This window comes from Setaria viridis, chromosome 2 (genome assembly GCF_005286985.2).
Source record: "Setaria viridis chromosome 2, Setaria_viridis_v4.0, whole genome shotgun sequence".
NCBI classification, from domain to species: domain Eukaryota; kingdom Viridiplantae; phylum Streptophyta; class Magnoliopsida; order Poales; family Poaceae; genus Setaria; species Setaria viridis.
The window spans coordinates 27380611-27395243 of NC_048264.2; the positions used below are offsets into that span (position 1 = coordinate 27380611).

Here is a 14633-nt window from a genome sequence, read left to right on the forward strand (position 1 = left end):
AATGTTGTTGGCATGCCAAAGTTTTGGCAAACCAACTTTTTGTCACTACTTGATTTGGTACCCAAATTTGCGAACATCTCCCATTTATTCTACCAAAATATTAGCAAGTTTTTAATCCAACTTTTGACTTACCAAAAACTTAGCATTCTAAAATTTTGACATGCTCATTGTCCAAAATGATTGATTTGCTTACGTGTTTTCATTCAGATTTCCTTTTCCTCTGTCCTATGCTTATGTGAATGTATCATTCTTTTTATTTTTGTCCTGTGTTTTTTTTTTGAACGAGCGGATATGAAATTATGCCTATTTTATTGATGAAGAAGGAGAGAACAACCGGCAAGCCAGATAAATAAGTAAAAGTAGCGCTGGCCTCGTTTTTTATTTTTGCCGGGAGTTACAGCGAGGAGGTCTCTTAGAGTTTTTTTAGTCTAGTGAAGTGTCATGTTCCTATTGCCTGAAAATGTGGGTGATAATTAGTTGTAGAAAATCATTCGGATGTTGTGTAGCTATTCGAAATGTGGGTGTGTGTTTTTTTTGGTCATGCTTGGAGAGTGGCGTATAAAGGGTCAATCGTCTAAAAAAACTGTATAAATTTTCAGAGAAGAGTTTTGTTTCTAAGCTGTTGTTCAGACTTCTAATCAGTGATTATTAAATTGAACAGGAAGTGTACTCCTTGTTTCGCTCGCAATTTTTTTTAAAAAATCCACTTATATAAATTTCGTAAGCCTCTCTCACTAGTCGCTATGACTAGTAGTTTAATCGGCGCGCAGATCTTATCTCGCAGGGTCCCTCCCATCCAGATCCTCCTCCCATTTGTTGCGTTGTTTGCCGCCCCCACAGAAAAAGGCGCCAGCCAGTTCATCAGCTTCCGTTCCTTGTTCTCGCCACCGTGAAGTCGACCTGCTCCATCCCTACCCTTCCTCCAATAGTCCAATCCCAAATCTCACCTCCTTCCAGCTCTTAGGTGCTCGCGTTGACTCGCCTCTACCTCCAACCAGTGGCTCCTTGGATCGGCTCGGGGAGGCCAGCGGGCCGTGTCGGCGCCGAATCTTGCGCCCATTTCGCGTTCTTGTTGGTTGCCGGAGTGGTTTGGATCCGTCCGAGAGCTGGTTTCTAGTTGTTGGATCTCCTCCCCGCAATGGCGGCGCTCGTGGAGCTGTTCCTGGGCTCCACGTCGGCGCCGGTGGACTGGGAGGCAGAGGCGTACCCGATCTACGGGGACTTCGCCGCGCTTCCCTTGCTCGTCGCCTTCTTCCCCGCCGTCCGGTTCCTCCTCGACCGGCTCGTCTTCGAGGTAATCAGCTGCTTCCTGCAGGTTTCTTGGATCCGAAATGCCCGTGCTAAGTTACGCCATTCCAGTGTCCCGGGTTGTGGTTTGTAACGGATGGGATGAACGGCATTCGATTCTTCAGTTAACTCTGTTTAGTACTGACTGTTATGGAGACTGGAGCTGTTCATGGTTCAGTTAGACTGAACCAGATCATTAAGGAAGTTTATTTTGCGTTCATTTTCTGCAACTGTTCAAGTCTTGACATGCAGGCATCATACCAAATTCTCGGCGAGTGAATTAAGCTGTAGAAAATGGAAAGTACATCATGGTCCATCTTTTGATTTAGATTGTGATGGGGTGAGTTTGGGAAAGGTGTGCTCACAACGTGTTGATTCTGTTTTCGTGCAAAATTGGCTTCCTTTGGTGCGCCAATGGTGTGTCTGGTGCCCCGGTAACCTTAAAGCTATGTTCCACTTGCCTTTATTTGGTTGGTTGTTATGAGGCCTGTTTTTAGATGCCATTTGCTTCTTCTTTTCCTTAAGGTTACACGGCAAGCAACTTTAGAGAAGAAAAGAAAACGTTTAAGCATCATTGTTCTGTAAAGTGTGTCATCCTTTGGGTCTAGAGTCCACACATCATGTCTGTACTTTTTTGGAAACTTTTTGGTTACTGTTTATAGCTAAGCAAATGTGGGGTAAAGTATTTGGCTTGCAAGTGGCTGTGGATCTATTGTCAGGTGTTAAATGTTAATATCCAAGGTGATTTACACAAAAAGAAAATAAAAACAGGAAGGGAACAGTAGAATGACTTTTGATCTATTAGAAGGATAGTTATTGTCTAAAAGGAGAAGATAGTTGGGAAATGAGGTGGAGAGGAAGAAGGGAGAATTACTGAGTAAATTGCAGATCGAACCATGACCACTTTTGCATGCCAAAGACTTAATAGCAGACATAATTTTTTTCCAGGATATCTAAGCATTCCTTTGATTTTACATTCTTTATTGCAAAACCAATGTTATTGTCGTACTAAATAAGAAGCCAAAACGAATTAATTTCTGCCCTTCTGTTCTTGTCTTGTTTGTTGTGATACAGGTGTCACACATTTATTGTGATATCAGATTACAACCATACATTCTGAGCAAAATGATTTCAAATTAGCTTGATGCAATCATGATATGATGGTGGTTGTGCAATATCTGTGTTATGCCAGTATTTCCTTACATGAAATCTCAATAGTCCTCATAATATTTGCAGGTATTAGCACGAAGGCTTATATTTGGAAAGGGATATGACAAGCTTGCTGAAACAGATGATAGTAGAAAGAAAATCAATAAATTTAAAGAATCAGCGTGGAAGTTTGTTTATTTTCTTTCTGGAGAGCTGCTTTCATTATCTGTAACATACAACGAACCATGGTTTAAGAACACCAGATACTTTTGGGTAGGGCCTGGTGATCAGATCTGGCCTGATCAAAAGATAAAGTAAGAAGCAAACAGGCCTTCCCTTCCTCTTTCCAATTTTGTTTTCCCCCAAGAAGATCCATGCCTAAACATTGAATTTTTCCTTCTTCCAGACTGAAGCTCAAAGCTGTCTACATGTATGCTGCTGGATTTTACACATATTCAATCTTTGCTCTTCTGTTCTGGGAAACAAGACGTTCAGATTTTGGAGTTTCAATGTCCCACCATGTAGCAACCGTTGTTCTGATTATTCTATCTTATATTTTCAGGTATGTTTCTAAAGGTTTTCCTAGGGGAGAGTGACTGTAATTCTATTACAAACTGATGCCAGCATCATGAACTAGTTGTGTTGTTATTGTGCCTATTAAACAGATTTGCTCGTGTCGGCTCTGTTGTTTTAGCCCTTCATGATGCAAGCGATATATTCCTAGAGATTGGGAAGATGGCCAAGTACAGTAGCTGCGAGTGGCTAGCTGTTGTGGCATTTCTTCTTTTTGTGGCGTCGTGGATACTTCTTCGCCTCATTATTTTCCCTTTCTGGATTCTAAGAAGCACAAGGTAAACAACAACTCTAGCTTGTAGGTTCTCTGGCATCTAGTGCTACATCTGGCCGTTCACCATGGTACTTGAAAGAAGCATTAATCAACAAAAATCGCTGTAGCATATTTTGTTGATTGATGGTCTGATCTCATATTTTTTTTCCCAGCTATGAAGTACTGCTGACCCTGGACAAGGAGAAGCATCGATTTTACGGCCCCATATACTACTATGTTTTCAACTGCCTTCTGTTCTCACTCCTAGTTCTTCACATATATTGGTGGGTACTGATATGGCGGATGCTTGTTAGACAAGTTCAGTCAAAAGGGCGTGTTGGCGATGATGTTCGATCCGGTCAGTCATTTTTCTCTCTTTTTCCTTCATGGTGTTAGATCTCTCTTTGGCAGCATCGTCTTATTGGTTTACTAAACTCAACTTACTCTCACACAGATTCTGAAGGTGAAGAGGAGCATGAAGATTAACTTTTTAGGTTGAATGTTTAACTGAAGACTGGTGGTCCCCACAGCAAGGCACACCACCTGAAAGCATTTTTCCCCCCTTTTACAGAAGATATGCAGATATTAGATCTCATTATACCGTATCATTTTTTTTCAGCATCAAAGATGACAACCTTCATGAGTTGCCACTGAAGCCACCTGCGCACTCGTGTCCTTGTATGAAAGAAAAAATGCATTGTGTTTTTCAGTAAACCAGAATTTGTAAAAGATACACAATAATATCTTGTTCATTCATTTTTGTAACTAGACAGATGATTTTGATTTCAAATCATGTAATTTGCTACAGGCTACAGCTACTCAGTGACAACTTGGTGTGTCATCCATTCTGATGGAAGTACAGGGAAGAACTTGACAAGAATGTAACATTATCGACTCTTATTTCTGCACGAGTCTGTTATACTGCCGCAATTCTCCACACGGATAAGCTATTGCTCCTAACGTTCCATACTTTTCTAACTTTTAACCAAGTTTATAAAGATACACAAACATCTCTGGCATCAAATTGTTTTTTATTAAAATTGTAGAAATCAATATAATTTCTATAAACTTGGTCATTTGACTTAGGACAAAACAAAAAACAACCTACGTATTGGAATGCAGTGAGTAATTTTAAAAAAAAATCAAGAGAATATTTGTCCACAATCACAGGCTTTTGATACTATTACATATGTTATAGCAACTTTTGATGTTCACTTGACATATTTGTACATGATAACTGAGGTAAACATCAAAATGAATGTCGATAACAATCTGAAAGTTCTACAAAGAATCAATATTGCACCTATCCAAGGATCGAATGATGTCAAGCATGAACCCATTTTACACCATATTCACTTTGTATATATAGCAAAGAAATGAGACAGAATGGAAACTCAAGATGGTTTAGGACAAGTATTTTGTGATGAGCTTGTCAACATGAAGAACTACATCGCCGATGTGAGGGCGCATGGCAGCTTGAGGCTGAAGCATCCAGATAACAAACTGGCGAAGTTCATCAGGATAAGGAGGGTTGGGTCCTGCTGGCCACTTCAACTGCCCATTGACAATGGCAAGTTGCAGACTTCCTCCAGATTCACCAAGAGCATACTCAAATGGTGAAACATTAAACCTAAAAAGGGTCAATATGATATCAGCCATTTATAGAGCACTTAAAGCTCTATTTCATTTGTGGACATGGTACATCAGTTATCTGAGTCTGCTGACTGAATAATAAGGAAGATCAGGAAATCTGTCACTACAACTTCAGCACAGAATCTACTGCAAAATGCTAGAGCTCTACACAGAAACATAAGTAGACTTAAAGCTTTACTGAAAAACTTCAACCAGACAACCATCAAAAGGGTATCGCACATGATTGGTGGTTGTCCAAAAGTGTTCAATTTCAGTTTTTGATAGGATAGTCACTCTTCCAGTTATCAAGTGTCGCTGAAAGTTTTTTTTTTTTGAAAATATGCCAAATGGGGTGCTAGGAATCTGATAGGATATCACAAAAGGTCAAATATATAATTGTAACTGTGTGCCAAAAAGTTAAGACAAATTCGTTAAGAATTAGACTAACCATTAAATCAATAGGGGAACTGAATCAATGGTTATCATATTTGCTCATGCAAACCACGGGTAGACTTACATGATTGCATAAAGGGTGCATCCTAGAGACCAGATGTCTGTCCTCTCATCAATATCAGCATGGCTTGGGCAGTCCCATAATTCAGGGGCACGATAAGGTGCAGAGCAATGCTCAGCAGCCCATTCCTATACAGAACAAGATATGGGTCAGTAATACTTGACAGCGATAGCTTTCAATGTACCAAGATTTCAAATTCTTCTAGCTAGAACCTGAATATTCTAAACTCTAAAGTAAGATCAACTGTCTACAAGATTACTCAGCCTTGCAATTTCACTAACTTAAGGAAAGAACAGAACTTATAGTAAGGTTTTCCTTCTTATTTTTTGGTTTGTGCAGAATCACTTAAATGTGTTTGTACATTTAAGTAGCAACTTAAAATGGATTTGTAGACTATGGAGACGCATATTAAAGACTAGATGGAAAAAATGAAAAGACACAGTTTATCAAGAGTTGTCTTATGTGAAAAAGTACCAGAAGCTAATGCTGACAAACCTGCAACTGTAACGCCTCAGAACGAGAACGGATTTGCTTTCTTGCAGGCCTTGCACTTCCAAAATCCATTAAAGTTGCAACAGGTGCTTGTCCTTTACGTCGGGTTATAAGAACATTACCAGGCTTCACATCATTATGGGCATATGGAGGATCAAAGCTGTGCATGTGCTTTAGTCCTTCACACATCTGTCAGTAGCCTTCTATCAGTATACACTATACAAAAGTACATACAGGATGAAAAAGAACAATGGTAACCATTTTCCATGAAAGTTATGACATCCCATTGTACCAATAAAGGAAGATAGTTTCGATGCGGAAAATTTTATTCTGACATGACAAGCCTATAATAAACCAATGGGAGTAGAGTTACTTTCTACACATCTTATAACTTCCTATTCCAGAGCTTTCCCAATTTTATATGACATGAGGCATACATGGTACATTAAAGATTATGAACGAGTTACATGATAACTTATTTCATATTGAACATTGGTCACAACCAATTGTGATTATAGTTACATAAAGCAATTTTAGAAGTAGCAATAGCAACATCAAGTAATTTGAACATAGTGTTCTAATCTCATCAATGGACTGACCTGCCGGAATATTTGCAGAACGTCAGCTGTCGAATAGTATTCCTTTCTGGACAGCATGATGTTAGAGTTGTCAAATAAAGTACCATCCAAATGGACTGGAAAGAGCAGGTACGCTTCATGACTCCAATCTCCCTGTGGACTCTAAACATATCACGACAGCAAGCCTTCTCAACATGAGGTAAACTTTTTGAACAAAAAGAAAATAGTTGACTAGAACATCAAGTCCCCTAACCGACAAAACCTTTTTATTTGACAGTACATCACTACAGCAGACTATATACACATTTGTAATCTTTTTTCTTTTCTTTTCTTTTCTTTTTTGGGCTACATCTCACACATATATATCAAATGAGAAAAGAATGTCTCAGAACCTTTAAAAAAAAGGTTCGCTTCTATAATACCTACCAATCATGATGAATTTAGTCAAATTCAACATGTTTCCCTGGACCTTGCACATAGCTGGACATCTCAGTGTCCAGTGGCTTATAGCATCCCTAGGCACATACAAAGAAAAAAAAATAAGGCAGAATGGATTACCTTGACGGCTATTATGGCATGATCAAGAAGCGGCAACAGGTTGGGGTGACTGAACAATGACGACACACGGATCTCCTCCCTCACCAGATCCAGCTGCTCCTTGCTCTGTATCAGCACCTTCTTCATGGCATACGTTCCATCCTCTGAGATTGACACAACAAGCGAAACCTATTCAGTTGTGTTTGTGCTCTGCAAGACGTGGAATCGAAGAACCTCCACTCATTTGATCCCGGCATCTCAAAATCGAAGTGGGAGAAGCACCAAGGAACATTAGTGAAATCAAGAATGGAGGATTCTCAAACTGAAACAACGCACGAATCCTAGTATTACTCATTTCGGCCAATTTCATGAACTAATCCAGCACACCAAGCACGCTCACTGAGACGAAATCATGAGCTCGCGAGGGGGCGCGGGATACCTGAGACGTGGGCGTCGTGGCGCCTGGCGGGCGCGGCGTTGGAGGCGGGCTGCTGCTCCCTGACGAGGTAGACGAAGGCGAAGCCGCCCTCGCCGATCTGGCGGAGGACGCGGAAGCGGCGCTCGTTGATCCAGACGTCGCCGCCGCCCGTCGCGGCGTCGTAGAGGGCGTTGAGCCCGGAGATGGAGCAACCCATCTTCCGGGCTATCCGGCCTACGCCCCGGCTCCTCGCCGCCGGCGAACTCCCACGCCGCGCGTCCCTGAATTCCTGATGCGGTTGGTCCGGTGGTTTCGCAGGTCAGCCGTGTCCACGCGGACAGTGACTTGAGGCTCCTGCTTCTTTATGTGATGGACAGAGGGAGCATTGCCCTTTCGTTTTCTTTCAAGATGGACTAAATTCTTTTTTTATTAAAATTAAAATAACTTAAAATTGGTTAAAGGAAAGAAACATACACGAAAATTCCACATTTTTTATATGAACTTGCAGGTCATCGGATCAAATTTGGTATAAAAAGATGAATAGATTGACAATATAATGTTGAGTTGACTATTTATGATAAAGTACTTTGAAATGTAATTAATATATATAACTACTCTCTCCGTTCCAAATTGTAGCTCGTTTTAGCTTTCTAAGTATCTATAAAATAAAATAAAAACTAAATCGATCTACAATTTAGAACGGAGGGAGTATTTTTAAAAAAATTATATCTTTATAGAAACTATTGGTTCACCGTGTAGAGTGTATTGATGTCCTAAATGACGTGTGAATCGAAGCAACTTGCTTAATGTCAAAGCTTGCAAGTGAGCCATTTATGCGAATCAAGAGAGGTCATTTTGCTTGAAGTCTAAGCATGTACGTGATTCGTTACTTCCAAAACCTAGAGATGCAATTGACGAACTCATAACCAGCTTACATTGCTGTGACCTGTGAGTCCATTCCACTCAGGAAAAAAAAACTAGGGATGCAAAATTTGATCAAGGTGCTGAAATAATTTCCTTCGAAACTTCGGTTGGAGTTCGTTGCCCCGTGCGACTGTGCTGCAATCTCGCCTTGGCTCGTTCGGCTAGCAACTTGGCACTCACTGCTTGTAACGGCATCACGATGAGTCAAACGTAGGCACGGCACATCTCTACCTAACCTTGTTTTATAAGATAGCAATACAGTTCTTGTAGATGCAGCAACTGTAAGGCGCGATCTTAGAAGCATTTTGGAATCACTTTTTGGTGAACAATCAGAGTCAATGTTGCTAGTAAAAAACTCATCACAGTTGATGAGCTGCCGTAGAGATTCAAGGTGAGAAAGTGGATGGTTCGTGCAGAGGGTGCTCCTGTGAACCTTGAAAGTTGAAACTGAAGCCGGTGGTGTGCTTGTACTTTATTCCTGCACGCCTTGCACAATCTGCTGGGTAGATGCGAAGTCAAACTGTCCTGGGCGGGGCCTCCTGGCTACTGGTCATTAGGCAGCCATGTACAAAGACTTGAGCAAGACTCCAGAGATCCTTGCAATTCAGTGAATTCGGCAATTCGCATTTCATCGCGCAAACAAAGATCCATGGAGCACAAATCAGATTGTCACCAGAAATAAGTCGATGTCATGCTATTTTCTGATACAAAAAAGGATTGGCGGGGGAAACTAAAGTGGATTACCAGCATTTGACCAGACTAATCTTAACATTCAAGCACACGCATTGCTGGCATTGAAGGTAAGGCTAGGTAAAAAATTTCAGCATCGGCGTCAAAGTTATTTGTGTGGTTGCAATAATACGGGGGTAAAGAAAAATATCTATGAGGATTTTCCATCTCAGAATTTTACTGCAGGGCCAGGGACATGTCTCGTTTACACAAGAGAGGGAAGGAGGGGGAGGGGAAGGGGAGCCCTCCACCATTGGCAACAATTTCAGAAATAACTAGTAGTACATCTGAAGTGCACAAATCTCTCCCAGACATTAAAACACACCAGTTCCTCATCATTGGGCATCAGAAAATGCTCTTCCAGGCCATCCTTGTACATGTCCAGATTGCATTCTGAAAGCAGAAACTTCTGCTATACAACTCAGCAAATGACTCAAAAAACTGTTTAGTTTCTACCAGAATTAACATTAGGGAATAGCAGGAAAAAATGTATTGGTAGCAACTGACAAAACTCATCTTCAACCAAATTCACAGGTTATATTCTCTGTTTTTCTTTTCAGGGAATATCATTTCTCAAGAAACTATTCAGTCTCTTACGAAGATAATCCCCTCCTGTTTTTACGAAATTTCTATTTGTAAGCAGTCATGAGAAATCTGAAGTCCAATAGGCATTAAAAGCTTCAACAAACTAGGAATGTCCACAGCAAAAGGATAGCTCTAGAACTATAAAAGTTTCATACAGAACCCCAGAGATAGGCAAACCTAAAGTAACTGCCGTTTTTTAACAATCTTCTCTTCTCTGAACTTTGCTTATCAACTTCTCAGCACAAAGAGCAATGAACAGACCAATAAGAAGCCATAAGAGCATGAATGGTCAGAAATGTTTAGAGATTGCATTTATTATCACTAATTAGAATCCAAAATAGCACATCACCTTAAGCTGAATAACAGCTTGGTTCATAAAAGAAAAAAGAAACAATTAAGGTACTGTATTGCTGTAAACTGAATACCACCTTGAAAACAAGGGGCACAACACCACTGTCACTGTATCTGCTTGATGAAGTAGTCTTTACGCAGAGGAACTATGCTCTCAATGAAAGTATGTGTGCTAAACGGAAAGTCAAGCTCTGGCCAGGCTACTGTCAGTTCTTCAGAACCTGAACTTGGATCGAAACAATAGAGGTTCCTAGCCAACAACTGCACCCAAATCTTCCTGTCATGGAAGAGTGTGTGTTTCGGAGTAAAATAACAAGAAGGCATCAACCAAGGCAAAGAGAAGTGGTATCTGGGAGTCCAGCTCTGCTTATCATCGCTATTGAGCATCAATATGTCCATTGTCCGAGGTGGCCCTTCAAGTACACCATCCACAACTAACAAGCATAGCCTTCCCTCAATCTCTGTCAAAGAACAATGCCCTCCATAAGACTTGCGTGGAGGAAGCGTCATCACATCAAATTTTTCACTCTCAAGATTCAAGCAATTGATACGAGATGAAGCAATGTAGCGGAACTTTGTCAGATAGTACACTGTTCCATTCACATGCACCCCTCTATCCGTCGGAGCACCACGGAAGCTCCCAACTTGTCTCCAGACACCAGCTCCAATCGTGTATATCTCACAGCGCACCTCAAACGAATCAATATGAGATCCTGGATAGAAATGCACAACCTTGTGCTCCCTCGTCTTCGGACAAAACCCCAAGCAGTGCCAATTACAGGATGAGAACTGGCTGCTCCCAGCCGTGTACATTGGCATTGGCAACACGAGAGATTCACCAGTCGTCGGGTTCAGCACCTCCACCGCTCCTGTACTGTCACCCAGGCACAGCAGGCCATTGCACGAATTGTGCACAAACACGCTCTGAGACGCCGCGGGCCTCGACAGCTGGTACATGGACTTGTTGTCGTCCGAGAGCACCATGGCGAGCGACCTGTCAATCACCCGGTCGTTCGCAAAGAGAAGCAGCTTCTGCTGGCCGCGCCTAAGGTGCTCGTGGATGAAGTGCGGATCCGTAAGCACAGACATCCAGGACTTGCACACCAGCCTGCAAGCAGCGAGTGCACGGGCGGGCAGCCTACGGAAGACCTCCGTTAGCGCATCATCGCACATCAACCGGGCAGGCTCCTCTGCTGGTCTTGCTTTCTTCTGCTCCATCACCAATTCCTGGCTAGCGGCAACCGTCCTGGTTCACGCATCCACGAAATAATAGCAGCATTTCAGCATGAAAGACAATAATTTCGTTAATTCCATACAGAAGCGATTGCAATCGGTAAGGAGCTAGGGAATTAAAAGCATCCAGTACCTATCATACACCTAGAGAAGAAGAACAGCAGCCACAGCGCAGGCAGGATCGGCCTAGTTCTTGAATCAAATTCAAGAAGCAACCGCACAGTCTCAGCACAACGAAACGAGAATCAGAGGAATCGAACCGCTCAAACCGCGCTGCTAGATGCAAACCTGCATTGCAGCCTCAGGGAGACAAAGAACCCCCCGGCTCTGGAACTCCCCGGAACCTGCCAGGGCCAGCGAAATCAAGAGCGGCTCCACACGGCCCCAACGAACTCACCACCAGCACATGGTAGGTGAAGGCGACTAGCTGTCGAGTCCTTTCGTGAAAACAAAAGGAAAAGAAGAGAAGGAAACCAACCAACCTACCGGCCGGCCAAACCGAAGCGGTCCTGGAATCGGGCCTCGGCGAGGCGGCGGAACACGATGCGGCCGAGCGGGAGTCAGCGCATCGGCCTCACCGACCGGTCGGCGGCCGGCGATGGGCGGCGACTTTGCCCTTTTCCTCCCTCCCTTCCCCTCCCTCCCGTTTCCGCTTCCTCGGTCGCGTTCGTCGGCTCCTGTTCGTTTTGGACGGGGTCGGGTCGGGTGGGGGGGAGAACAAGAAACGGGAAGACGATAGGTGGGGGGGGGGGGGGCGGGGCGGCGGGTGACGCGGGGGCATCGCCGTGTCGACGCGGTGGGGGGTTGGAGCACGTGACGCGAATCGCGAGGCGTCGGCGGCGCGGGCGGGGCCGTCGGATGCGGGACGGGCGGGCGGGATGGGGGGTGGGGGTGGGTCGTGGGCCGTGGGGATGCGCGCTTGGGCGGTCGAGGGGGGCGGGCGGGCCCCCGTGCGCCGCTGTCGTCGCCGTAGGGAGGGAGGAGGAGGAGGGCGGCGTCGCGATCAGGGTGATGCCGACGTGCTCGGTGATGGGCCCGTGCGATGTTTTCCTCGTAGAATGGGACCGAGGGATATATTCTCGTGTATTTCGGCGTGCTGTCACAGTCGCCCGTGTTGCTCTCCGGCCTACTACTACCCAATGGTTCATCGTAGACGGTTTTAATGTCTGTTATATATAAATTATTAGAAAGGTTTCTCTTCCACCAAAATCTTAATCTAAGCAAAAAATCACTGAAGAATATAAGTATTTTAAAGAGCTACTAGTAATAAACAAATAATTTAGCTTCTCTTTTGTCATGGTTTTTGATAATGTGTTCGTTGTCACCGAGAAGTCCAGATCATCCATAAGTTAGGCTAGTCTCGGTGGAAGTTCCATGTAGAATTTTATGGGTATTAAATTTCATGTCACATTAGCATTTTCGTTGACTTGATAAAGTCTTTATGAAGAAAAAAGGAACGGTGCCATAAAACTGTGTATGGAAACTGACATTGCGTTCTCATCATTAAAAGAAATTAATGCTTTTTCAGTGGGCAACGTTTGATGCATGCAATTCCTCTCAAGATAGGAAATCGAATTACTTACCTTAAGAATATCGTGCAGCTACCATCAAACTTTGACGATGCGCGATCAACTAGGTAGGGTGAGGATTAAATAACCATATGGGCTTTTGTACACATTTAAACTTAGATGGGAAACTGATGTATCAGCAAAAGACTGACCTGGGCCACGGCAGGTGGCCTTTAGGATGGAATTCCTATCCCTGAAGATTTTTCAAAATTACCTTAAAATGATTAAAATTCATGCAAGAAATAAGATTCGTCACTCCTACATCAAACCTAAACCCTAGCTCCCTCCCCTACCTGCGCCGCCACCCTCCCCTCCCTCCCCTGTCACCACCGCCGCCGCGCGCGCCGCGCACCTGTGTGCCGCTGCCTGGCGCCGCCGCGGCGGGCCGGCGCGCCACCACCCTCGTCGGCCGCCACTTGCCACTGAAGCCGGAGAAGAAGTTGGATTCAACCTTTTTTAAAAGAATGTTGGTGCAACTTTTTTCAAAAAATGTTCGATTCAACTTTTTTCTAAAGAGATGTTGGCTCAACTTTTCCGAAGAAATGTTGGTTCAATTTTTTGAAAAAATATTGGTCCAACCTTTTGAAAAAAGGGTCATCATCAAATGGGCTTTCAATAGTCATGTGTATGGTTCTTGTGCTAGGCTATGCTATAATAGGTTTTTATGGGCTTTATAGTTACATCTCTTATACATCTTCCACAAGTATTATAGGCTACATGTCCACGTAGCAATGGTTATAGTCAACCGCTCCCTATAGCAATGTCCACGTAGGATACAATAAGTATTATAGGCTACAAGGCCAACAGTTTTACTATAACAATTATTCTGTAGGGTCTGCATGTTTTATTTATCTAGAGTCTTCCTTGTCCACTCTCTTCTGCTCTCCTCCTCCATTGTCGTGCTGGACGCCAAGTCCATTACACCGGTGTCCCTCCCTGCTTGCGCCAAAAAGTTCTGCCGGCCAGCATGCCCTCCTCACTTCCGCCGCCATCCCGAGTCGAGCATGCTACGCTGGCACTTGCAGCTCACCCTACACCGGTGACCCGGCGGCCCCGCCCTGCACCTCCTCGCCTCCACAAGTGCACCGGCCACCGACACCACCCTGCACCATCCTGCTAGGACTCCTCCTTGTAACCGCATAGTAATCCTACCCACTGGAGTATATAAAGGAGGGCAGGGGTCCCTAGATCGGTAAGCCAAGACCTCATAGAACCATAACAGAGGACCAAATCCTCAACACCAAACAATATCCAAGCGCAGGGCGCAATATACAACACTCCAAATAGGACGTAGGGTATTATGCTACTCTAGCGGTCCGAACCTATATAAATCCGTGTCTTATCCTCACTTTTACCTTCGAGTTCCAGGTCCGACGATCCCCCGTCAACCAATCTACTATCTCGGAATACCTCTCGGTAGGTTGCCAGGTATAAAACGCCGACAACCACTCCCCACGAAGGTGGCCAGAATGCGAGGTCCTGGCGGAGAGACGACAAAGGAGGGAGAAGATGGAGCTGAGCACCTGATGGGGTCCGCTTAGCACGAGGACGCGTGCTAGTGACCCTTGCCAGCTCTAGCAGCAGCACTTTCTCTCTCCTCGCTTCTCTTTCCTACGTGGAAGCTTTATAGAGAGCTTAACGGCACGGTGCCTTAGGGTAGGTGAGGTTAAAATGAGATTGGACATTACTGATCATATAGGCATATCAAAATCGAAAGTGCTTGAGTCTAAAAATAAACATTTGAAACGCCCATTATTTGTCGCTCCCTTTCCAGAGTACAGTACCACGCCATGCAAACCAGAAGCCAAGA

The 14633-nt window shown here is 43.8% G+C and overlaps 3 protein-coding genes across 8 annotated transcripts; 1 reads left to right on the forward strand and 2 right to left on the reverse strand.

Moving 5' to 3' along the window:
* Positions 1–774: 774 nt before the first annotated feature.
* LOC117845095 (ASC1-like protein 1) lies at positions 775–4170 on the forward strand. 2 transcript variants are annotated; one of them, XM_034726001.2, is made up of 7 exons: positions 775–1294; positions 2524–2750; positions 2843–2998; positions 3102–3287; positions 3436–3620; positions 3717–3796; positions 3882–4170. In XM_034726001.2, exons 1-6 carry the CDS (start codon positions 1139–1141, stop codon positions 3746–3748), a joined length of 942 nt encoding a protein of 313 aa, XP_034581892.1. In that variant the 5' UTR covers positions 775–1138; the 3' UTR covers positions 3749–3796; positions 3882–4170. The 2 variants fall into 2 exon arrangements, with proteins under 2 accessions (XP_034581892.1, XP_034581891.1); XM_034726000.2 differs by having other exon boundaries at positions 777–1294; positions 3717–4170.
* A 245-nt stretch (positions 4171–4415) lies between these two features.
* LOC117845094 (uncharacterized) lies at positions 4416–7791 on the reverse strand. 2 transcript variants are annotated; one of them, XM_034725999.2, is made up of 6 exons: positions 7455–7791; positions 7037–7179; positions 6500–6631; positions 5904–6089; positions 5412–5536; positions 4416–4892 (listed from the first exon to the last, which is right to left on the reverse strand). In XM_034725999.2, exons 1-6 carry the CDS (start codon positions 7648–7650, stop codon positions 4667–4669), a joined length of 1008 nt encoding a protein of 335 aa, XP_034581890.1. In that variant the 5' UTR covers positions 7651–7791; the 3' UTR covers positions 4416–4666. The 2 variants fall into 2 exon arrangements, with proteins under 2 accessions (XP_034581890.1, XP_034581889.1); XM_034725998.2 differs by having other exon boundaries at positions 6500–6640.
* A 2166-nt stretch (positions 7792–9957) lies between these two features.
* Positions 9958–11946, reverse strand: LOC117846477 (putative F-box protein At2g02030). 4 transcript variants are annotated; one of them, XM_034727664.2, is made up of 4 exons: positions 11742–11946; positions 11544–11599; positions 11389–11447; positions 9958–11268 (listed from the first exon to the last, which is right to left on the reverse strand). In XM_034727664.2, the coding sequence occupies exon 4, from the start codon at positions 11238–11240 to the stop codon at positions 10128–10130; it is 1113 nt and encodes a 370-aa protein (XP_034583555.1). In that variant the 5' UTR covers positions 11241–11268; positions 11389–11447; positions 11544–11599; positions 11742–11946; the 3' UTR covers positions 9958–10127. The 4 variants fall into 4 exon arrangements, with proteins under 4 accessions (XP_034583555.1, XP_034583557.1, XP_034583554.1 ...); XM_034727666.2 differs by having other exon boundaries at positions 11738–11946; XM_034727663.2 differs by having other exon boundaries at positions 11389–11599; positions 11738–11945.
* Positions 11947–14633: the final 2687 nt, after the last annotated feature.